The 26,835-nt window shown below is 40.9% G+C and overlaps 1 protein-coding gene across 1 annotated transcript; it reads left to right on the top strand.

Moving 5' to 3' along the window:
- The first annotated feature begins 22,835 nt into the window (after nt 1-22,835).
- LOC145043607 (putative protein phosphatase 2C 60) lies at nt 22,836-26,555 on the top strand. Its single transcript, XM_078992310.1, has 5 exons — nt 22,836-23,343; nt 23,437-23,842; nt 24,440-24,807; nt 25,471-25,707; nt 26,045-26,555. Exons 2-5 carry the CDS (start codon nt 23,542-23,544, stop codon nt 26,297-26,299), a joined length of 1,161 nt encoding a protein of 386 aa, XP_078848436.1. The 5' UTR covers nt 22,836-23,343; nt 23,437-23,541; the 3' UTR covers nt 26,300-26,555.
- The last annotated feature ends 280 nt before the right edge of the window (nt 26,556-26,835 follow it).

The raw sequence follows: 26,835 nt of genomic DNA, 5'->3' as shown, positions 1-26,835 counted from the left end.
TCCAAGTACAAGGAATCACACAAGAGTCAGTTCATTCATGAGTCTATACTAATACATTACATGCTATATAAGGAAGTACGTTTACATAGATACGTTTACATATATATGTTTATATAGATACGTTTACATGGATATGCTTACATGAATACGTTTACATAGATATGCTTACATGAATACGTTTACATAGATACGTTTACCGAGATACGCTTACATGAATATGTTTACAGAGATACGCTTACATGAATACGTTTACATAGATACGCTTACATGAACACGTTTACATTAATAAGTTTAATATATAATATTACATAGAATCTGTTACAAACGTTTCGGGACTTACCATTCCACCCCCAAGGCTATTAGCTACAGTAGGGAAAATGATCATCGACGGGTGTCTACGGTTGTACTTTTCGGCGAGTTTCCACGCCGTGAATATCCTAGTCCAAAAGGATACAATTTTAATTATTATATTATTTTCTTACCTTTACTTTGTGACACATTCATATGAACGACAAGGTAGGATATATTTGATATAGATAGACTATTTTCCTTATTACCTTTATATTATGACTCTTACGCATAAACGATGAGGTAAACTATAGTTTTATAATAATAGTTAAACAAGGAAAAACCGTCACATTTACAGTGATGCTTACTTACAAAATAGTCGGGTCATGGTAGAAGACTACTTTCAAAATAGTCGGGTCTTGGTAGAAGACTACTTTTATACTAGTAGGAAATATGGGATTTTCTAGGGTTTTCAAACATTTACAATTACTTACAAAGACTTTCATGCTTATACAAACTTTTCTTCAAACATTTACAAGTCTTTACTTTACAGTTTTACAAATCAAAGACACATAAATACTTATGAATTCACCAGCTTTATTGTTGATACTTGCTTTCAAAATAACTTGTATTCTAAGGTCACAAATAGAAAGGTACGACGACCAGGTTTCGTGAAGACGGAGCATTCAATACTCGTCTTTTATTTTAAATATTCATTATGTTGTTTTACACTATGAACGAACACATGTATTTAAAATTATACTATTAATGCAATGGATGATGTTGTTTCTTGTTTACTACTTTGCATTGTTGTGATACATTAAATGACGTCCTCCACCCCAAAATCTTTCCGCCGTTCTCGGTTTTGGGGTGTGACAGATTGGTATCAGAGCATTGTTTATAGTGAATTGAGTATATCAACCCATAAAAGATATACTAACTATAAATACAACGGGATTAAAAGATACTCTGACCAAGAGTTTATACTTTTAAATAGTAAAAAATTTAACTAAGTATACTTACCTGCATTCATACTAAAATCAGTGTCACAATGACAATAACAAAAGTATTACGATTGTTGAATATCACAAGTAAGCTCGGGGATGTATGGTCAATCTTGGGAGTGACATAGCCTGATCAACTATGCTGGTCCGAGGAGTGATTAGCACATGCCCAAGAATGGTTGTGATGTGGCAACAAGTCTAAAAACTTACCAACACTACCACAATGAGAAAATTATAACAAAACCTAAGCCTAAAATACTATAGGAGTATTTTGTCTTACTATATATACTTACATGAGAACTAAAAATGGTCTTTATTACTAAGTTGATAGTTGCTAAGTGGATACAATAAGGTTATATGTAACTAGGATGTCATAGACTTAGAATCTATGAAATTTTTTCTTTACCCCTGTGACAACCTGAAATTTCCATTCTATACAACATATCAAGTCAATAGAAGTCAGAACAGTTACTGTTAATTTTCAGACTTTTTGGAATAAGTTTGAGTATTCTATAATTAACACTTTAGGAGATACCAAGAGAGTGGATGCCCTAGGGTTTATTGTGCAACAATAACATTCCATAAATCCAAGAAATTGGAGTTTACGGCCTAAACAAAGGTGTTTATGGCTGTAAACCCTAAAAGGGAGTATATATATGACACTTAGTCATTATTTACACCTTTTCACAAAACTCAAGATCCAAAATCCAATTCTCTCTCAAGTATCTTTGGGTTTTCCTTCTAGATCTTCAACTTATAAGTGTTTCTAACCCTTTTAAGTTGATATCTACCTTATTCTAGTGATCTAACACACTTCCATCCGCGAAATCATTCCAAAAGGTTAGATCTTCGAGTTTCACCAAGAACACCAAGAACACACACTAGCGTTCTTGGACTTTTGGCTCATTTCAAGCTTCTATATTGTAAGTGATTCTATCCTAGAGTATCATAGAGCTTATTATACATCCATACATCAAGAAATCACGAGGAAACACCAAGATCAAAGGTGTTTACGGTCCAAGAACACCTTGGACCATAAACCCTTCTTAAGGGGCCAAAAGTGACCCTAGTCCCTTCCTATGCCTTAGTAACTAACATGCATCCATTCATTTATATGTGAAGGACTTGAAAACATAAAAATACCATGATCCATGAGGATTTACGACCGTAAACCCAAAGGGAAATGGTCTTAGGGTTGTAGACCCCTCAAATGAGGGAAATGGCGCCCTAACTTCTTCCTTAGGCTTATACTTCAAGTGGAAACACTTCTAAGGACTTATAAGGCTTCAAATCAACAAATAGTCAAAGGAGTATGAGGTTACGGCCTCAAGGGTTTACGACCGTAAACTCAATGGGTAGAGGTCACAAAACCGTAAACTCAAGAAAGGGGTTCTTTTGAACCCTAAACCCAATAGCTTTGTCCTACAACACTTAGATGCAATCCTTGGGACTTATAACACTTATATAAAGTGTTTAGCATGTCCTAGGATGTCTTAACTTTGTTTATTAGTTGTTTAGAGACTGATTGGATACATATATGTGATAATATATGACAACTAGGATCCTTGTGTGTCTTCAAGTCTTCACTTGACACCTAGCATCCTACCTTATCCGTTCATCCAAACCACCAACTACAGGTAAGTTCATAACCCTTAATCAATGTTATAAATGATTTTAATGCTTTAATGGGGGGGGATACAAGTAGAAAACAACATGTTATAGATTCAATCGCATGTGATTTATAACTGTGTTTTCAACCAACTGATTTCACATACTTCAAAATGTGATACATGAAATGGTTTTCAGTCTTAAAATACTTTGTTATCAAATGAAATACTTTTGAAATGTTTTATAAAATGACATCAACTCATTGTTATTTATTGTTCAAAACTCTTAAATGTTTTACAAAATCTCTTTCATCTTCTTGTTCAAAACAATATCTATACACTTATGTTCATATATATATATATATATATATATATATATATATATATGCACCGATATGAGAGCATTCAATCTTCGTTCAGTTCCCATACTCTTGGGTAGCAAGGGTGTATAAACTTTCTTGGACATCTATTACATTCTAGTAAACTATTATAGGGATAGTTTAGGGGATACAAAACATTATTCCTATTACAAGGAATTACACCGAAGTCAGTTCATTCATGAGTTTATACTAAATGCTATATAAAGAGATACACTTACATGGATCCTCTAGCATGGATACTTTTACCTAGATACTATATGATGAGATACTATTACATATTATACATGTAGATTAGATCTGTCTATCCTAGTACAAAAGGATACTATACGAGACTAACCATTCCGAAACCCAGCTGTTAGCAACAGAAGTAAATGCACATCTATGGATGCCTACGGTTAATACTTTACAAAGGTACCTTTACGGGACTAACCATTCCTACACCCTGCTGTTAGCTACAGAGGACAATGCACATCTACGGATGCCTACGGTTAATACTATTCGGCATTTACTATGTCGTGTTTATCCTAGTACAAAAGGATAATACTTAAATGTTTATATTTTCCCTATTACTTTTATTTTGTGATATGTTCACATAACGATGAGGTAGACTATATATTGTTAATAATAGTCATGCATGGGAAAAACCATCTTTGTTATTTTCAAAACATTCAGGTCTTGGTAGAAGACTAATTTTATACTAGCATGAACTATGGGATTTTCTAGGGTTTTCACACTTATATCAAATGTTCCATTTAAAGATTTACATGGCATTGATAACAACTTTCCAAAACAAAGTAATGACACTTAAAGACTTATGAATTCAGCAGATTTATGTTGATTTACTCTCTTTCAAAATAACTTGTATTCTCAGGTCACCAGTAGACAGGTACGATGACTAGGTTTTGAGAAGACGAAGCACAGACAAGACTCGTCTTTTATTTTGATTACATATTTTGATGTCTTATTACTATTAAAGAACACACATGTATTAAAACTTTACTTATAATGCAATGGATGATGTTGTTACTTTTTTACTACTTTGCACTGTTATGATACTTCACATGACGTCCTCCACCCCCTCAATGTTTCCGCCGTTCTTGGTTTTGGGGTGTGACAAATTGGTATCAGAGCATTGTTTCTAGTGAATATAGTATATCAACCCATAAAAGATATACTAGCTATAAATACATTGGGATTAAAATACTCTGACTAAGAGTTTATACTTTTACATAATAAAATATTAAAGTAAGTATACGTGCCTGCATTCATACTAAAATCGGTATCACAATGACAAGAACAAAAATATTACGATTGTTGAATATCACAAGTAAGCTTAGGGATATATGGTCAGTCTTGGGAGTGGCATATCCTGATCAATTATGCTGGTCCGAGGAGTGATTAGCATGTGCCCAAGAATGGTTGTGATGTGGCAACAAGTCTAAAAACTTACCAACACAACCACAAAGAAATACCATAGGGGTATTTGGTCTGTAATTACTTATTTGAGAACTAAATAGATTTTTATTAATATGTCAATAGTTTTTTAGTGGATACACTCAGGTTATATGTACTAGGATGTCATATACTTAGAATCTGTGAATCTTTGCCTTATGTCCTGTCCTCATTGGGTTGGGGGCTTAGGGTTAAGGTAACTTATTCGAAGGTCTATCCTATCCTAACTACATATAAATGGTATGCACTAAACAAGTATTGAAGCAACTGATAAAGGTCATATTATAATTATCTTAGTTAGTTCATCTATTAAGTTATTTCTTATATCCCTTTTCTCGCGTAGATATCATGGTTGGATTCGATCCCCACGGCGACCCGTACTTCCCAAACCAAGGCAATGCTGGATGGCTAGAGGAAGAACCAAAAGATGATCACCAAATCCCTTTGGATGATCACTATGCCGAAGGCTTATTTGATAGTTCTGACTCGGAGCCTGAAGTCAACAACCTACCTCCAGCTGCTCAAAACCCAAACCCTCGCCTAGCAATTCAAGGACCCACGCCTCTGTTGGCCACAAACTTGAATAGATGGAGCCAGGAACAGAGTCAACCTATCCCCTACAACGGAGACAGAAGCTTCTACAACCTCACGGAGGGAGGTTCAGATGACAGGGTCCTACCTATCATGGTTCGTAGGATCTCTCGAAATGATGTACAAGGTCGAGCAGCTATCAATCGAATCGTGGAGATTGACGCCAACTCTGGCGTTAACATTGTCCGTATTCGCCAACTAGAGTCTGCCCAGGAATGGACTCTGGTCCGCAATGCAACTCTACAGAGAGAACTTACTGAAACCCAAGCTGAAGTTATGGAACTTCGAGCTCAACAAGCAAGATCTGACAGGCGCATGAAGGACATAAAACACCTACTGTCGGGATCAAGAACTCATGCTAGTAGTTCTCGTCGCCGATAGAATCTCATCGACTTCTCTTTTGGATATAACCTAGTTATGTAAAAACTCTGGTCTAATTCCCTATCTTTGTAGATCTTAGACCTGCTAGGTCTTGATACGATCTTAGTTCTGTCAAAATTTTCCTATATTGGTTGATGTAAGGCCTACTTCTAGGCCATTTTCCCCAAACTTGTTACATCTGTAATTCCAGTATTATTGACAGATATCTAATCATATGGAATTTATTATCCAAATGCTATCATCTTCATTCAGATGTGTTATTAAATTGTGTTGTTGGACTATGGAGAGTTAGTACATGAGTCACTCTCATTATTCATTCATTCTTACTGTGTTGTCATCTCTTTTAAACGTATAGTTAAAAGATGCCGCTCGCAGAAGTACAAGGTGTAACAATGTTAACGAAACTCCGATACCACCACCTCCTCCACCACCTTAACCACCTCCTCCTTTCGACGCTACTATGTTCCAGGCAGCTTTCACAGCAGCCGTACCAGCTATCGTGTCAGCCATCAATACTCCTGTCCCTAGTGGATCGAGAACGTGTGCACCTCCTTCTCACCATGGCGAGAGCCATGGGCATCCCCGGGAATGCACCTACAAGGATTTTACGAATGCCAAACCCCGAAACTTCAATGGTACTGGTGGGGTTATGGTCTTAAGGCAGTGGATTGAAAAGACAGAAGCAGTCTTTGAGATCTGCGCCTGCTCGGAGGACAACAAGTTCAAGTTTGCTACTTGTACCTTTTCTGACAGAGCGTTAACTTGGTGGAATAGCCATGTTAAGTCTCTGACTATTGTGGTGGAAAATTCTATCAGCTGGGAAAACTTGAAGGCCATGCTGATGAGGGAGTACTGACCTCGAGGGGAAATTCAAAAGCTCGAGCAGGAAATCTGGGGTCTGGAAATGGTTGGTTCCGACATATCAACCTATACTAATAGATTTAGTGATCTGGCAATTCTATGCCCTGACATGGTTGCTCTAGAGAGCAAAAGAATAGAGAGATATATTTAGGGACTGTCACCTCAGATCCAGTTAAGTGTGTTAGCTTCTAGGCCTGCTACTTTCGACGACGCCAAAGAGCTGGCACAATCTCTTATAGATCATGGAAAACACCAGAACCCAACAATCCCTACACCCGGGCCATAAAAGGACAACAATAACAACAAGAAAAAGGGGCGGAACAAGAGGAAAAGCGGGCCTTCGCAAGAATCCTCAAAGAGGCAACAACTTGTGGCAATCAATGCTGCCACGGTAACCCCTGTTGTCCCTGCAAATCCTATACCAGCAGAAACATATGCCGATAATCTTCCTAGGTGCAACAAATGCAACTTCCATCACCATGGACCTTGCAAAGAAATGCAGTGCTCTAACTGCAATAGGAAGGGGCATACCGCCCGTTTCTGCAAGATCCCAGCAAAGCCGACCGCCCAAGTTCCTAACGCAAGTATGGGCCAAGCTTGCTACGGTTGTGGTGAGGTAGGACACTACAAGAGGAACTGCCCTAAGGCGGGGATGGCTGGCGGAGTAGGAAGAGTTTTCGCCCTAGGCCACGAGGAAGCCGAGCTGATCCTACGATAGTTACCAGTACGTTTCTCCTCGATAACTCATATGCTTGCATACTTTTCGACAGTGGAGCGGAGAAAAGTTTTGTAAGCCATAAATTTGCACACCTACTTAAACAAATACCTCGTGCCTTAGATAAATCATTCATTATAGAGATGGCAAACAGGAAAACAGAATGTACTAACTGCATATACGTAGGTTGTACTCTAACTTTAGATGGCCATACTTTCAAGATAGACCTAATGTCGGTCCCAATTAAATGTTTCGACGTTATCATCGGCATGGATTGGTTGAGTCTTCTTTGCGCCGACATCATGTGCTTTGAGAAAGCAGTTTGTCTTAACCTTCCTAACAACGAAACCTTAGTTATCTACGGCGACAAACCGAGTACGAGCCTTCGCATCATTTCGTGCATCCAAGCTCAGAAGTGCTTATGAAAGGAATACCATGCATTCCTCGCACACATCGTCGATACGAGTCAAGAAGTAAAAGACATTCAGAACATCCCAGAGGTGCGCGACTTTCCCGACATCTTTCCAGAAGAACTCCCAGGATTACCACCACAACATCAAGTCGAGTTCAGAATCGACTTAGTGCCAGGGGCTACTCCCGTAGCCAAATCTCCTTATCGTCTGGCACCGACAGAGATGCAGGAACTTTCTGGTCAGCTTAACGAACTTCTCAAGAAAGGATTCATTAGGAAAAGCTTCTCACCATGCGGAGCACCGGTCTTGTTCGTCAAGAAGAAAGATGGATCGTTTCGCATGTGTATCGACTACAGGGAACTCAACAAGCTTACCATTAAATATCGTTATCCCTTACCCCGCATTGACGATTTATTTGATCAACTTCAAGGAGCCAACTACTTCTCGAAGATAGATCTACGATCCGGATATCACCAACTACGAGTGCTAGAGGAAGATGTTGTTGGATTAGTGTCTAAGTCCATAACTATTTTGGTATGTACTTGACCCGATGGTGCATGGTCCTTTTGGGTTGCCTTCACCAAAGCAACTTAATAGGATGATTTATGGAGAGTAAGGATTAAATATGATTTATTAATGTATTATGAGAATAATATATTAAAGGAGAAATCATATTGTTTAATTAATATTAGTCAATAATTAATTGGTAATTAGTTTTGTGACTAAAAGAGATTAATTAAACTTAAGGGACTGGAATTGTAATTATAAGATAATTGCAATTTGGGCCATGGATTGCCTTGTATTAAGGGATGGACGAATTCTAATGGGAAACCCATAAGGAAATCGTCCATGGGCTTAATTAAAGGAGTCTATGGGTTGCTTAGGGCTTAAGCATCCAAATTAGGGTTTCCTTGTTAGATAACCCTAATAGTCCAACTATATAAAGACCCCTTAAGGCTCAAAAACGTGGCTAAGCTTCTTGTAAGGGTTTACACACGTTTTTGGCAGCCTCCAACCTCTCTCCTCTTCATCCTCTTGCTTATGGTGTTTGTGAACCATTAGAGGAGTGACACTTGTGACTCTAAGCCTTCCAAAGTCAATTCAAGGAGATTTGTGATTGTTATTGCTACATAACAATCAAGGTAACATTATAAACCTATTCTCATGTTAATATGATTATTTGAATGCTAGAATTAGGGTTTATAGTCTTGGATAACTTGCATGTACAATAGAGAAACCTAGATCCAAGCATTAGGGTTTATATGAGCACATAGGATGTCTTATGCCAAAAACCCATCAGATGTTCCCAAGACAGCCTTCCAAACTCGTTATGGACACTACGAGTTTGTAGTGATGCCATTCGGATTAACTAACACACATGCAGTATTCATGGATCTGATGAATAGGGTGTGTCGTCCTTACTTGGATCAGTTCGTTATCATCTTCATTGATGACATACTCATCTACTCTTGAAGTAAGGAGGAATATACTCAACATCTCCGCAGAGTCTTGGAAACATTACAATCGGAGAAGCTCTATGCAAAGTTCTCTAAGTGAGAATTTTGGATTCGAAGAGTCGAATTCTTGGTCCACGTTGTTAGCGAAGAGGGAATACACATGGACCCTTCCAAAATCAAGGCCATTGAGAACTGGTCAGCACCGAAGACACCTACATAAATTCGTCAATTCCTAGGTCTTGTTGGCTACCATCACAGGTTCATTCAGAACTTCTCCTGCATAGCGAAACCTCTTACGACACTGACCTAGAAAGGTGTGGCTTTTGACTGGGAAGAAAGACATGAGAGAGCATTCCAAACTCTTAAGCGAGCCTTGTGCACCGTACCAATACTATCCCTCCCCGAAGGGATAGAAGACTTCGTTGTCTATTGCGATGCATCAAACCAAGGAATCGGATGTGTTCTGATGCAGCGAGGTAAGGTCATCGCCTATGCCTCGAGACAGTTGAAGACACATGAGGTTAACTACACCACCCACGATCTTGAACTAGGAGCAACTGTGTTTGCTCTGAAGATCTAGATACACTACCTGTATGGTACAAAAAGCACGATCTTTACAGACCACAAAAGTCTACAACATATATTCGACCAGAAGGAGCTCAACATGAGACAACGACGGTGGGTCGAGCTACTAAGTGATTACAAATGCGAAATTCGTTATCATCCGGGTAAAGCCAACGTAGTAGCTGATGCCCTAAGTCGGAAGGAATACTCTGGTCGTAGAGTCAAATCTTTGATTCTAACCATCCATTCACACTTGTCCATGCAAATTAAGGAGACTCAGCTCGACGCTTTGAAACCTAAAAATGTGGTAGGTGAATCCCTGAGGGGATGGATAAGAATTTAGAAGTCAAGAGTGGCGGAGCCTTATACCTCATGGATCGGATCTGGACACCGAAACACGGTGGCTTCAGAGACTTGGTCATGACCGAGGCACACAACACTCATTATTCCATCCACCCAGGTTCATATAAGATGTATCTGGATCTTAGAAATCTATACTGGTGGCCTAACATGAAAGCAGATATTGCTACCTTCGTAAGTAAATGCCTTACTTGCGCCAAGGTTAAGGTCGAATACCAGAAACCCTCCGGTCTGCTACAACAACTAGAGATACCGAAATGGAAGTGGGAGCAGATCACTATAGACTTCATAACCAAGTTGCCCAAGACAATGGGTAGACTTGATACCATATGGGTCATCGTCGACAGATTGACCAAATCCGCACACTTCCTACCCATCAAAGAAACCGACAAAATGGAGAATCTTACAAGAACCTACATTAGGGAGATTGTACGATTGCATGGTGTTCCCATATCCATTATCTCTGACAGAGATAGTAGATTCACTTCTAGGTTCTGGCAGTCGCTACAAAGTTCCCTAGGAACTAGGCTGGACATGAGTACAACCTACCATCCACAGACCGACGGACAAAGTGAGATAACTATCCAAACATGAGAAGATATGTTGCGAGCCTATGTGATTGACTTTAGGAAAGCTTGGGATACTCATTTACCCCTTGTCGAATTTTCCTACAACAACAGTTATCACACGAGCATAAAGGCAGCTCCTTTTGAAGCCCTTTATGGCCGAAAGTGCAGATCCCCTATGTGCTGGGCTGAGGTGGGTGATACCCAGTTGGCTAAGGGATGAGTTCCCGAAACCACTCTCACGGGTCCGGAGATCATACGGGAAACGACAGAGAAGATCGTTCAAATTCGTGAACGATTGAAAGCCTCTAGAGACCGAAAGAAAAGCTACGCTGATAAGCGAAGGAAACCATTGGAATTCCAGGTGGGCGAACACGTTCTACTGAAGGTCTCACCCTAGAAGGGCTTGATACGCTTCGGAAAGCGTGGGAAGCTCAATCCAAGATACATAGGGCCTTTCAGGATTCTTGCCCGAATCGGCCCCGTAGCTTACAAACTCAATCTACCGCGCGAACTCAGTAACATACATTCTACCTTCCACATCTCGAACTTCAAAAAGTGTATGTCCAACGAGACTCTTGTTATCCCACTCGACGAGTTCGAGATCAACGAGAGCCTCAACTTCGTGGAAGAACCAGTAGAGATCATGGACCGAGAGGTCAAGCAAACAAAGCAGAGTCGTATTCCAATAGTGAAGGTTCGCTGGAATGCCAAGCGGGGACCTGAATTCACTTGGGAAACGAGAGGATCAGATGAAACTGAAATATCCTCATCTTTTTGCTTAGTTATTTGTAACTACTTATTTGCTTAAATTCTAATTTCGAGATGAAATTCCTTCTAACGGGGGGGGGGGGGTGATATGACAACCCAAAATTTCCATTCTGTACAACATATCAAGTCAATAGAAGTCAGAACAGTTACTGTTAATTTTCAGACTTTTTGGAGTAAGTTTGAGTATTCTATGATTAACACTTTAGGAGATACTAGGAGAGAGGATGCCCTAGGGTTTATTGTGCAACAATAACATTCTATAACTCCAAGAAATTGGAGTTTATGGCCTAAACAAAGGTGTTTACAGTCGTAAACCCTAAAAGGGAGTATATATATGACACTTAGTCATTATTTACACTTTTTCACAAAACTCAAGATCCAAAATCCAATTCTCTCTCAAGTATCTTTGGGTTTTCCTTCTAGATCTTCAACTTGTAAGTGTTTCTAACCCTTTTAAGTTGATATCTACCTTATTCTAGTGATCTAACACACTTCCATCCGCGAAATCATTCCAAAAGGTTAGATCTTCGAGTTTCACCAAGAACACACACTAGTGTTCTTGGACTTTTGGCTCATTTCAAGCTTCTATATTGTAAGTGCTTATATCCTAGAGTATCATAGAGCTTATTATACGTCCATACATCAAGAAATCACGAGGAAACACCAAGATCAAAGGTGTTTACGATCCAAGAACACCTTGGACCGTAAACCCTTCTTAAGGGGCCAAAAGTGACCCTAGTCCCTTCATATGCCTTAGTAACTAACACGGATCCCTTCATTGATATGTTAAGGACTTGAAAACATAAAAATACCATGATCCATGAGGGTTTACGACCGTAAACCCAAAGGGAAATGGTCTTAGGGCTGTAGACCCCTCAAATAAGGGAAATGGTGCCCTAACTTCTTCCTTAGGCTTCTACTTCAAGTGGAAACACTTCTAAGGACTTATAAGGCTTCAAATCAACAAATAGTCAAAGGAGTATGAGGTTATGTCCTAAAGGGTTTACGACCGTAAACTCAATAGGTAGAGGTCACAAAACCGTAAACTCAAGAAAGGGCTTCTTTTGAACCCTAAACCCAATAGCTTTGTCCTACAAACTTTAGATGCAATCCTTGGGACTTATAACACTTATATAAAGTGTTTAGCATGTCCTAGGGTGTCTTAACTTTGTTTATTAGTTGTTTAGAGACTGATTGGATACATATATGTGATATTATATGACAACTAGGATCCTTGTGTGTCTTCAAGTCTTCACTTGACACCTAGCATCCTACCTTATTCTTTCATCCAAACCACCAACTACAGGTGAGTTCATACCCCTTAATCAATGTTTTAAATGATTTTAAATGCTTTAATGGGGGGGTGGGGGGGGTGGGGAGAATACAAGTAGAAAACAACATGTTATAGATTCAATCGCATGTGATTTATAGTTGTGTTTTCAACCAACTGATTTCACATACTTCAAAATGTGATACATGAAATGGTTTTCAGTCTTAAAATAATTTGTTATCAAATGAAATACTTTTGAAATGTCTTATAAAATGACATCAACTCATTGTTATTTATTGTTCAAAACTCTTAAATGTTTTACAAAGTCTCTTTCATCTTCTTGATCAAAACAATATCTATACAATTATGTTTATATATATATATATATATATATATATATGTACCGATATGAGAGCATTCAAATTTTTGTTCAGTTCCCACACTCTTGGGTAGCAAGGGTGTATAAACTTTCTTGGACATCTATTACATTCCAGTAAACTATTATAGGGATAGTTTAGGGGATACAAAACATTATTCCTATTACAAGGAATTACACCGAAGTCAGTTCATTCATGAGTTTATACTAAATTCTATATAAAGAGATACACTTACATGGATACTTTTACCTAGATACTATGTAACGACCCAAAATTTAAGACCAAAAATTTCTTTAATAAACCATTACTTAAAATAACTTCATCATTCCAAAACATAATATGAGTATAAGTTTTCAAAACATATGTTCGTTATCAGAGTAAAATTCCCAGGCTGTCTAATCTATGGTGTGTGCCATGCGATCACCCCGAGCTCCTTCCTCCGCTACCGGAAGTACCTGAAACCAAAACTGAAAACCGTAAGCACGAAGCTTAGTGAGTTCCCCACCCTACCACATACCAGGCATAACCACATACTGCACATAATGGGCCACGCCCCCTATCTTGGGCCTCGCCCCCTACCTCGGGCCTCGCCCGCTACAACGGCCCCGCCGCTCCAGGCCCCGCCTGGCTTCGAGCCCCGCTCGGATACAGATCTGTTTTTCTTAGGCCTCGCCTGTCACAGGGCCTCACCCGTTACGTAATAATAACAACACATAAACATTTCATAACACATAACTAACGCATGCAACTGGTTCGGTCCTAAGGCCTCGCCTCTAATCTGCTACTAGTGAGATATGGAACCCCATCCACACTCTGCTATTGGTGAGATACGGGACCTCGCCCACACTCACCTCCCTTCCAGGTACATACATGTATCACACAGACAACAAGTATAACTATCATATATAACAATTCCGTGGGCGCCCGCCCGCTATTACTGGACCTCGTACCGCAAACGATGCTAGTATACTATACCTAGGGCTAACCCCCAGGTCTTCTACTCATAACTACATGGGCCGGCATTGTGGCCTTAGACCCATTCACACAAAGGGAAACTCACCTGAACTGGCTGAACTTGCTGATGATCTCACTAGCTGCTTCCCGACAACTCACGGAACTCCTGCTCCCCTTGCTCCCCGAACTACCAATATCAATGTAACACTGAGTCTAACTGACCCCCGAAAGACAACCAAGTCCACCCTGGTCCAAAGTCATCCTTCCAGGTCAACCCTACTCGTCGAGTCACCCTACTGACTCGCCGAGTTCATAATATTCAGATTCCTTCCATTCCTGACTAGACTCGCCGAGTCAGACCATGACTCGCCGAGTCTACCGATTTCTGAGTCCAGACCTGTCCAACTCACTGAGTCTCCACCCGACTCACTGATTCGAGTCACAACTCGAAGGGTTTGGGGGTTTCGCGACCTGACTCGCCGAGTCCAAGAACAGACTCGCCGAGTCCAAGGCAATCCTCATACGACTCGACGAGTTGTTCATCCCACTCGTCGAGTTTCTCCAAATCTTCATGCTACTCGCCGAGTCCGCTCAAAGGACTCGTCGAGTCCCTTCAGATCTCCTTACATGCAGATGATTTTTGAGTCATGCATGGACTCCAAACTATAGATCCATCCTTCCCAAGCCTATTCCACACGTAAAGTTGCAAACTTTACGTGTACAGAAGGAGATCTAGGCAAGATACGCCATTAACTAGGGTGTAAGGCCAAGGGACTTCAAAATCGACTCAATGGCTGATACTTTATGCTTCTCCAGGCCCTAAAACACTTGAATCTGAAGTAGCAACTTCAGATCCGGCCTCTATCCCAAAATAACAACATTATGGCAAAAGAGCCCCACAACCACACATAGATCTAGGTGCAAAAAGAGTCCAGGAACTAGTTTATTACCTTCAAGTGCTCAGAATGGACTCACAATCCCAGATCTAAAGCTCCTTCTTGCTCCTCCAAGTTCCTTCTTCCTTTTCCAAGCCTTAATGCACCTTCCAAGGCTCAACTAGGAGATATGACGGCTAGGCTTTGATATCCAAGGCTTAAGAGGCAGTAAGGAACCCTAGGAAGAAGATTAAGACGTTTATATAGGCCCCAAGTCCCGAATTTAGGGTTTTCCATGCACAGACCAGACTCGCCGAGTCACCTTAGCCGACTCGCCGAGTCGGTCGCTTACACCTCGACCCGGATCCCGCTCGGACTCGCCGAGTCCCTCCTTGGACTCGTCGAGTCGGCCCTTAAATTAGGGCTTTTCTTTCCCTTCTTGGCCTTAGAAACTTTGGGTGTTACAACTCTCCCCCACTTAAACTAAACTTCGTCCTCGAAGTTTACTATATTCTACTGTCGGCGATCAACCTCCAAAGCCCCACCATCCATTTTAGCACCAGCTGCCTAACTTTGCTGGCCTTCCGTTCAATCATTCAGACCAACGCCCATCCTTACAGATAATAACTTCGGATGCATCCTGACCCTAATCGTCTTGGAAACACAACTTACCCCACCGACAATCTTTCTGGTGATCCCCGAGTACTGCAACATAAGGGTCCACCCCTTCTTTCCTTGCGCGATTTCCCTGTCTTCGCAAGGCAACGCTCCATAACCATCTATCCCTTCTGTCGCTGTGAAGACCCTTTCCTTACCAAATCTATTACTCCCGCCACTCCCAGTACGGGTCATCGTTGCCAGTACCCTCTGGGCATTCATCCTGCTATCACTTGGTGTTGAGCACCCCACGATCGACTGACTGAATTCCACCATACTCTGCATCCCCGCACTGCTACTGACTAGGAATCCTGCTACTCTTATCTAGCTTCCGAATGAACTGAGACCATCCTGGTCCCTACCAACCTATCAACAACTGGATTACCGACCCTCACCGATTATTGACCCAGCACAACCTCTAGTCGCTCCCAGCGACATTCGAAGATACTTCCGCCACCTATACAGCTCAAACTATTCTATCATGCTTGGCACTACAAATTCCTGGGATCCCCGATCCCCTTGCCTAGACGCTAAGTTACTACCAGGTCCTACCTGTGCTGCTAAACTTACGGGCCTCGCCCACGGGTCTCACCCAACCGTACTACTGAGCCACCCGGCCCTCAGGTCTCATCTATACTGCTATTCTCATACGGGCCTCGCCCACGGGTCTCACCCGAATGTATCCTAGAGAGGCCTCTTCCAAGGCTATACCGGCAACTCCATACCATTCGCATCCACTTTCCATTCCCGATCCCTATCGGAATGTTAGGAGATAAGGGCCTCGCCCCGACTCCGCCAAGAGCTACTACAAAATGCTACGACTGCCCCGTAATCTTACATCACTTTCCACCACTAACTGCTGACACGAAAGCATCTCCTACTATTTGACCTCAAGATCCCCAATTCGACTCACACGAGCTCTACATGTGGCCCTTTAACCTGAATTTGGACAACATACCCACCATTACCCTTCACACGCACTCATTGATGGGAAGTTCTCAAACTCTCAACCCTGAACTTTTAAACGCTGAACTACCCCTTTTCCTTATCAGAAGTCATATACCCGATCTGGATTCGTGTGCCCTTACCCTTATACACTCGGAGGATTCTCCCCCACTTGGATCCTACTTACACCTCGATGATCGGTGAGAAGAAATCCCAAATCCTTGCTACCATAATCAATCCGCTGAGGAATCCCAAGCTTACCATAGCTAAGGATCCAACCTGTCCATTTCGAAACTTATACGGCTCCGAACTAGCGAGATATACCGAGCCTCTCTTGGCATGCTACGGATACTGCACTCAAAGTAACCTTCTTCGATACAACTCATCCCTTAATTACTAACCAATAACCAAGGTATGCGAATGGCATATAACTCGATCCCAATGAACCCGCTCGAAAATAAAATTCTCAACTGCTAATGATGTAGAATCATAACAATATAATCATGCACAAAATAAAAGAACTGGAAACGGAAGTCACATACCTGCAATGTCCGGCGTCGCTCGCATCTCCAAAGTAGCCATCTGAAAAGCCCTGCCTCCTACCGCAGGCGCCTCCGCATGGCCCTGACGGCCGTCTGCGACCCTCAAAGTTGCAGGGGCGGGTGCCATCACCCGTCCTGCAGAAAACAAACTAGGGCATTGGGCCTTCTTGTGGCCCCGCTGATTGCAGTGAAAACATATCAAGTCTGATCCCTGGGTGATGGTAGCAGTACAATCTCTGCTAAAATGACCCGTCTGACCGCACCTGAAACAGCCAGACTCACCACCACTACCACTTCTGCACGCGCCCTCGTGCGTCCTGCCACACCTTCCGCATCGACTGCGGTCCTGATAATCCCTCATCCTTGAATCCGTCCCCTTGAGCCTTTTTCCCGAACTCGCGGCTACCTGAACCTCATCCGACTTCCTCTTCCTGATCTGCTCCAAATCAATTTCCCTCTCCCTGGCCCGAGAAATCATATCCTCCAGAGTCTTACATCCGGACCTGCTCACGAACTCCCTGATGTCATCCCTCAGCATCTCGTGATATCGTGCCTTCTTCGTTTCCTCATCCGCGACATACTGCGGAACCAGAAGGGCTCTCTCTCTGAACTTGGCGGTGATCTCCGCCACAGTCTCGGTAGTCTGCGTCAAATCCTGAAACTCCCGGGCCAACTGTTGCACCTCAATAATCGGCGAAAACTCCGCTCTAAACCTCGTTGAGAAATCACTCCAAGTCATCGCGTCCAACGCGGCATCATCCCCCAAGGCGTGACCAATCTCCTCCCACCAATCCCTCGCTCTGTCCTTCAGAAGACAGGAAGCGAGTCTGACCTTGTCCTCCTCAGGACACCGGCTCGTACGGAACGCATTGGCAACATCAGCCAACCATCTGCTGCTAGCGATGGGGTCCCTAGCCCCATGATAATCTGGTGCCCCGCAAGCCCTGAACTCCCGAAATGTCAAGGTACGCGCTCCCAACAAAGCCATCATCTCGGTACGGAAGGCTCCCAGCCTCTCATCCAAAATCTCCAATATACCCTCCTTGACCGTGCCAAAGATCACAGGAGTCTGAGCTAAAATACTGCGCGTAACCTCCGCTGATATCAACTCCCTCATCCGCTCCTCGAGCTGCTCGGCCCCTAAACCCGAGCCTAATCCCTCTCCGGCGCCTGATCCGCCCGCTGGTCCCTCTTGCAATGTCACCATGCTGAAACATACAACATAACCACTATCAGGATACTCCTCCCTACTGGGAAACCAAACATACTCACTACCAGGTTCCCGGTCTTGTCTCGGCCTTCCCTGAATCGAGTACGGATCCTCTGCTTTCAGTAGTACGGGCCCATACTACCTTCCACATCTATCCGTACTTTCCTCAGGAACTTCTTTGACTCCATCAGGTCCCTTTTGCTACTTCTACTGCTCTCAGCACTACCTCATCCTAGGCTTACCCTAGGGAAACCTTTGACTCAACTCAACCAGTCCTCAGCTGCTGAAGGCCTCCTTGCAATGCCAATTAGCCATCACCTAGATACCATCACATGTGACGAGGCTCAGATAATCCTTCAAGTAAAAGAATCGTTCCTACAACGGTTGGACTCAAACAAGAGCTGCGCAATAGGACCAAATCCAACACTCTGAGATTATTCAACCCTGATCACATGTGACGTGACGTATCCACCTAATGGCTAACTCCCATCACTCAGAATCCCACAATGCACAAAGCAAGAAGCATTCGGACAAGGGAAAATCTAACCATAACATACTCAAGCAATCATATCCACATAGCAAGAATCTAACTAGCATGCAACACAACTCATAACTCAGGCATAACCTACTCAGGCTATCCTACTACTGACTATTCAACACTGTCATGCAGATCAAAAGCACATATAACAGGCACATAAGGCATCCTCCCTAGATCCTTAGTCCTAATCTAGCATGCTACTCTATTAACTGATAATCAAAACATAAACTTGTATGGGTATTTTGGGGTACTTACTTGAGCTCGGTTGATTGCATGCACCACACCTCTTTTCTCTTTCAAGTTCTTTTCTTTCTGAATTCTTTTACTTTTATAAAGCCGTTTTCTTTCTCAAAACTCTCTTTACAGAACTATCTTTTCACTTTTGAAAACTTTTTATCCGACCCCTCAGTTTGAGTTCAGGCACACCCGAGAGTATGCCCGAATCCCTCAAACCAAGGCTCTGATACCAACTTGTAACGACCCAAAATTTAAGACCAAAAATTTCTTTAATAAACCATTACTTAAAATAACTTCATCATTCCAAAACATAATATGAGTATAAGTTTTCAAAACATATGTTCGTTATCAGAGTAAAATTCCCAGGCTGTCTAATCTATGGTGTGTGCCATGCGATCACCCCGAGCTCCTTCCTCCGCTACCGGAAGTACCTGAAACCAAAACTGAAAACCGTAAGCACGAAGCTTAGTGAGTTCCCCACCCTACCACATACCAGGCATAACCACATACTGCACATAATGGGCCACACCCCCTATCTTGGGCCTCGCCCCCTACCTCGGGCCTCGCCCGCTACAACGGCCCCGCCGCTCCAGGCCCCGCCTGGCTTCGAGCCCCGCTCGGATACAGATCTGTTTTTCTTAGGCCTCGCCTGTCACAGGGCCTCACCCGTTACGTAATAATAACAACACATAAACATTTCATAACACATAACTAACGCATGCAACTGGTTCGGTCCTAAGGCCTCGCCTCTAATCTGCTACTAGTGAGATATGGAACCCCATCCACACTCTGCTATTGGTGAGATACGGGACCTCGCCCACACTCACCTCCCTTCCAGGTACATACATGTATCACACAGACAACAAGTATAACTATCATATATAACAATTCCGTGGGCGCCCGCCCGCTATTACTGGACCTCGTACCGCAAACGATGCTAGTATACTATACCTAGGGCTAACCCCCAGGTCTTCTACTCATAACTACATGGGCCGACATTGTGGCCTTAGACCCATTCACACAAAGGGAAACTCACCTGAACTGGCTGAACTTGCTGATGATCTCACTAGCTGCTTCCCGACAACTCACGGAACTCCTGCTCCCCTTGCTCCCCGAACTACCAATATCAATGTAACACTGAGTCTAACTGACCCCCGAAAGACAACCAAGTCCACCCTGGTCCAAAGTCATCCTTCCAGGTCAACCCTACTCGTCGAGTCACCCTACTGACTCGCCGAGTTCATAATATTCAGATTCCTTCCATTCCTGACTAGACTCGCCGAGTCAGACCATGACTCGCCGAGTCTACCGATTTCTGAGTCCAGACCTGTCCAACTCACCGAGTCTCCACCCGACTCACTGATTCGAGTCACAACTCGAAGGGTTTGGGGGTTTCGCGACCTGACTCGCCGAGTCCAAGAACAGACTCGCCGAGTCCAAGGCAATCCTCATACGACTCGACGAGTTGTTCATCCCACTCGTCGAGTTTCTCCAAATCTTCATGCTACTCGCCGAGTCCGCTCAAAGGACTCGTCGAGTCCCTTCAGATCTCCTTACATGCAGATGATTTTTGAGTCATGCATGGACTCCAAACTATAGATCCATCCTTCCCAAGCCTATTCCACACGTAAAGTTGCAAACTTTACGTGTACAGAAGGAGATCTAGGCAAGATACGCCATTAACTAGGGTGTAAGGCCAAGGGACTTCAAAATCGACTCAATGGCTGATACTTTATGCTTCTCCAGGCCCTAAAACACTTGAATCTGAAGTAGCAACTTCAGATCCGGCCTCTATCCCAAAATAACAACATTATGGCAAAAGAGCCCCACAACCACACATAGATCTAGGTGCAAAAAGAGTCCAGGAACTAGTTTATTACCTTCAAGTGCTCAGAATGGACTCACAATCCCAGATCTAAAGCTCCTTCTTGCTCCTCCAAGTTCCTTCTTCCTTTTCCAAGCCTTAATGCACCTTCCAAGGCTCAACTAGGAGATATGACAGCTAGGGTTTGATATCCAAGGCTTAAGAGGCAGTAAGGAACCCTAGGAAGAAGATTAAGACGTTTATATAGGCCCCAAGTCCCGAATTTAGGGTTTTCCATGCACAGACCAGACTCGCCGAGTCACCTTAGCCGACTCGCCGAGTCGGTCGCTTACACCTCGACCCGGATCCCGCTCGGACTCGCCAAGTCCCTCCTTGGACTCGTCGAGTCGGCCCTTAAATTAGGGCTTTTCTTTCCCTTCTTGGCCTTAGAAACTTTGGGTGTTACATACTATATGATGAGCTACTATTACATATTATACATGTAGATTAGATCTGTCTATCCTAGTACAAAAGGATACTATACGGGACTAACCATTCCGAAACCCAGCTGTTAGCAACAGAAGTAAATGCACATCTACGGATGCCTACGGTTAATACTTTACAAAGGTACCTTTACGGGACTAACCATTCCTACACCCTGCTGTTAGCTATAGAGGACAATGCACATCTACAGATGCCTACGGTTAATACTATTCGGCATTTACTATGTCGTGTTTATCCTAGTACAAAAGGATAATACTTAAATGTTTATATTTTCCCTATTACTTTTATTTTGTGATACGTTCACATAACGATGAGGTAGACTATATATTGTTAATAGTAGTCATGCAGGGGAAAAACCATCTTTGTTATTTTCAAAACATTCAGGTCTTGGTAGAAGACTAATTTTATACTAGCAGGAAATATGAGATTTTCTAGGGTTTTCACACTTATATCAAATGTTCCATTCAAAGATTTACATGGCATTGATAACAGCTTTCCAAAACAAAGTAATGACACTTAAAGACTTATGAATTCAGAAGTTTATGTTGATCTACTCTCTTTCAAAATAACTTGTATTCTCAGGTCACCAGTAGACAGGTACGATGACTAGGTTTTGAGAAGACGGAGCACAGACAAGACTCGTCTTTTATTTTGATTACATATTTTGGTGTCTTATTACTATTAAAGAACACACATGTATTAAAACTTTACTTATAATGCAATGGATGATGTTGTTACTTTTTTACTACTTTGCACTGTTATGATACTTCACATGACGTCCTCCACCCCTGAAGATTTCTGCCGTTCTTGGTTTTGGGGTGTGACAACCCTTATTCCTTGTGAATTTGGAGTTAAGTCACTTATTCGAAGGCCTATCCTGTTTTGATTACATATAACTGGTATGCACTTTACAAATAGTGACGTAACCATAAAATAAAATACATGTCACCAAAGTTTTTGGACCAACATATATTACATTCATTGAACTTACGGTGTCACTAAAAAATACCATATGAACAATAAAAAAAAATATCAACAAATATATTAACTTATACAAATTAACATCTTTGAATATCATGATAACCACATTTTCGTTTTATACAAAAACATGCATCCCAAAATGAAAGTTTGTATATTGTTAGTTATCTCTCTCAATATTATTGTACAAAGTCTAGAAATATAATCTACATATGAACTATATATAATAAAGTAAATTTAATACCATAAGTGAGAATTTTTTTGATTTTTAACAACTAATTAGTTGAAAGTTAATATAATATTAAAAACTTTTTAATAATAATAATTAATTTGTTGAAAGTTAAAAAGTTATTAAAGTTTTAAATCAATATAATATAAAAGAATGATTATCTCGAACTATATTGTTTTTGTTGATTTGAAATAAACTTTTCTTTTATACGATATAAATTAGCGCGTTATCCCATGTATCATTTATTAAAAAATAAATGTAGTAAATATATTTTTGTATCTTGTTTGACAATTTAAAAAGGCGATGTTGAAGGGTTGATTTATTCAGGAGAGGAGAGAAATATATAAAACAGAAACGGAGAGTGAGATTTGTCTGGAGAGGAAAACTTCCGTCAACCCTCTCTTCTTCACTCTTTGATCATCTCTCCTTCACGAGAATTTGATCATTCAAATCAATACAACCAGAAAAAAGGGTATACGTATATGTATACGTATACGTATACGTATCAACGGGGTTTGGATATTTGATTGATCTACAGATCTAACACATGTAAACCCCACATGGGTTTCCTCTAATTTCTTCAGATCTCCATCCTTTTCATTTGGCAGCTCACCAGAAAATACACCCCTGAAAAGGCCTAACTTTCAACTATGAGTCGTCTTTCTTCTTCTTTCTCTATTTTCTATTTATCGGTTTAATCCGTTTTACCTAATGGGTGTTTTGTACCTTTTTTTTTTTTGTTAATTGATTCGTAATTTCTATTCATTTGTCCTTCGGGTATGCGAGATTCGACTTGACCCGAAAAGATTCATCGTAATTCCTTTTATGTGATTCTGGTTTCAATTCCAGCTAGGGTTTGCTTTGAGTTTCTTCGATTTATCAGTTTTGCTTCTTCTCTTAATGCAGGGAAACTGAACACTGAAATCAGCGGAGATTTAGTAGTTATAGTGTTGTTGACATCCATTTTTGGATGGTGATAAATTGGTGTGTTACGTTGTGTTGAAATGAGGCATGTTATCAAGATTGATAAATTTTCTAAAAGCCTGCTGGCGACCTTCAGATGGTTTGGATACAGCTGGCAGGCAGGAGGGTCTTCTTTGGTTTAAAGACACCGGTCACCATTTGAATGGCGATTACTCCATGGCTGTTGTTCAAGCTAACATGTTGCTTGAAGATCAAAGTCAAATTGAGTCAGGTCCTTTGAGCTTTCATGATTCTGGTCCATATGGAACCTTTGTTGGTGTTTATGATGGTCATGGTGGGCCCGAAACATCGCGATATGTCAATGATAATCTTTTCCATAATCTTAAAAGTAAGTGAGTGAGAGCAGGTTTAAGTGTTTTTGGAAGGAATCGAATCTGTCTAAAAGGAATTGGAATCTGTCATGTGATTGGTTTGCAAGAAACTTTGCTGAAATTCTAGGGTTAAAAGGGTATTTTAGTATTTTGTTTAACAATAAAGAAATGTGGGAGCTGAGAATTCCATTGTTTTTAGGATATAGAATCTTGAAGTTCATTGATGAAAGGAGTTTTGTGTCTTCTGAATTCCGATTGAATTGAATTCCGTTCATATGCCAACCAAACGCTGGATTCCATGGGGTTTTTCCTGAATTGGAATTCAATTCCATTCCAATCCTTTGTTTGGTCGCAAATGAGTACGGAATTGAATTCCATCAGAATTCACAAAACACTTTCACAAGCGGATTTCAAGATTCCATCCTAGAAACCATGGAATTCAATTCCCAGCATTTCTCTTTTATACTCAAATTAAATACCCTTTTAACTCATGAATTCCATTCCATTTCCCATCAACCAAATTCCATACCCTCTTAACAGATTCAAATTCAAACTTTCTTGTTATCCTCTTCATTTGTTATAAATCACCTAACAATTTTTAATCACATTTGTAGGGATTACATCAGAACACAATTCTATCTCAGTGGATGTAATACGAAAAGCATTTCAGTCAACCGAAGAGGGGTTTTTATCGATTGTTGCTAAACAATGGGCAGTGAAACCACAATTAGCTTCTGTTGGAACTTGTTGCTTAATTGGTGTGATTTGTAATGGAACCCTTTTCATTGCAAATGTTGGTGATTCACGTGCTGTTTTAGGAAGAACAGTGAAAGCAACAGGGGAGGTTATTGCTATTCAATTATCAGTGGAACATAATGCAAGCATAGAGTCCATTAGACAAGAGCTTCACACTTTGCATCCTGATGACCCTCAGATTGTTGTTTTAAAGCATAATGTTTGGCGTGTGAAAGGCCTCATACAGGTATGATTTTCATGACTTTTTATATAGAATAGAAAAGTAGTCCTATGTCAAAATAAAGAAATGATGTGACATTAATTAGATAATCACACAGTTCATTAAAGTTGGGAAGAACTAGGAAATTTTATGTTTTTGTCTAGAGTAGAAAAGTGTTTGTGGTTACACCAGAAAAAGTTGATTTTATAATGTGTAGGGCCAAAATAATGGAAATTTGAGAAACTTTTAAGTAGTGTGTTTGCTTTAGGTTTTTTTTGATCTTTTGCACATAATGCTTTTAAGGTGAAAAATTAAGGTTTTACACAACATAGTTCAAAGATGAAATGAGTTATTTTTTAACTTCAAAATAAAAAAGAATCACTTTTTTTACATATAGAAATGAGATAACTACATTTAGTTCTATCAAATGATTAAATGTCTGCTAGAGTAGAACATTTAGTGGAATAGATGGATGCTTCGTATTTACTTAATGCATAATATAATTTTTATTAATTAAATGCATGAAAGAAAAAGGGATGGGGTGTATTAATTTTGGATCAACATAAGAAATTAACAAGTACATTGCTATTTCTTCCATTTAATCCTTTAATGTATTGTTGAAGTAAATATATTATTTGGTTAGTTTGCTTTTGCATCCGAGGATAATGTTTGGGATTGTGTATGTTGTAGATATCTAGATCAATAGGTGATGTATACCTCAAGAAAGCGGAATTTAATAGGGAGCCCTTGTACGCCAAATTTCGTCTCCGTGATCCTATCAAAAAGCCGATATTGAGTTCCGATCCATCAATATCCGTGCACGAAATCCAACCGTTCGATCAATTTCTCATATTTGCATCCGACGGTCTCTGGGAGCAACTTACCAATCAAGAAGCAGTTGATATCGTCCAAAAACACCCTCATAACGTAAACATCTCCTCTTTTCCATCTTCATTCCACATGCCCGATTCGACACGACATTGCATGACATGATTTGACACGACATAACATTTACTGTGTTTGGCGTGCATTGGACTGAGACTGAGACTGGGATTGATGTCAATTGAACAAAAACTGTATTTTTTGTCCCATCCAAAAAGGTGTGGGTCAGACACTTATTTCTTGTTTGTGCAAAAGACGTGAATGTTCTCATCCTCATCATCAAAAATAGCCCTAGACAGCTTCGTCAAGTCTAAATTTAAATCCCATAAATTTAAATCCATATGGTCGGTCGATGTAAACTTAATTTAAATGTGTGTTGCAGGGAAGTGCTAAGAGGTTGTTGAAAGCCGCTTTACATGAAGCGGCAAAGAAGCGGGAAATGAGGTATTCAGATTTGAAGAAAATCGATAGGGGCGTAAGGCGTCATTTCCACGATGACATCACTGTCGTTGTGTTGTTTCTAGATTCCAGTCTTGTTAGTAAAGCGAGCTCAAAGGGCGGGCCCACGGTGTCCCTGAGGGGTGGTGGGATCAATCTGTCGGCAAAATCTCTCACACCGCTATCAACCACCTCGTAACTTGTTACTGCCACCATCAGCCACCATCTATTGTTGTTATCTGGTGAATCTATTTAAGGTTAACCCCCACCCGAAGTACCTTAAAGTTGTAGGTTTGAATCTGAAGAAACAAAGGGTGAAAGATTTTGGACATGAAAAGCTTATTTTGAAGCTAATCCTTTTTATTTTATTAACATTTGTTACCATTGTATTTCGTTATTTCTGTGTAAGTAAGAATAACAACTGGGGTTATGTTATGAATGTCCATTTTCGTCCATGTTATTTATGTCGAAGCATTCCAAAGTGTCACTTCATAACTAAGTTACACCATGGGGCATCTAGTTTTATATCTTATGAACCAAATTGAAAAGATAATGCATTGGTTTAACACTAGAAACCAATGGTAGAATCAAACTTGGTTGAGAAGTCTAAAACCAAATAATTTTCTTCCAATATAGTTCAAACTAGATAGTATTCGTTTCCTTGAATTTCCATTTTTCTGTTTTGGTTTTTGAAGTTCTGGGTAAACTATCTTGCCTCTAGTCAAACTGGTGCAC

This window comes from Lactuca saligna, chromosome 4 (genome assembly GCF_052625555.1).
Source record: "Lactuca saligna cultivar CGN05327 chromosome 4, ASM5262555v1, whole genome shotgun sequence".
In the NCBI taxonomy this organism is placed as follows: Eukaryota; Viridiplantae; Streptophyta; class Magnoliopsida; order Asterales; family Asteraceae; genus Lactuca; species Lactuca saligna.
Note: the sequence above shows the minus strand (reverse complement) of the source record. Positions and strands in the feature narration are given on the sequence as shown.

Coding starts and splice junctions, on each gene's coding strand:
- LOC145043607 (XM_078992310.1), top strand. CDS start 23,542: ATGTTATCAAGATTGATAAATTTTCTAAAAGCCTGCTGGCGACCTTCA. Junction 24,808..25,470: donor GTGTGAAAGGCCTCATACAG/GTATGATTTTCA, acceptor TGTATGTTGTAG/ATATCTAGATCAATAGGTGA. Junction 25,708..26,044: donor TCCAAAAACACCCTCATAAC/GTAAACATCTCC, acceptor TGTGTGTTGCAG/GGAAGTGCTAAGAGGTTGTT.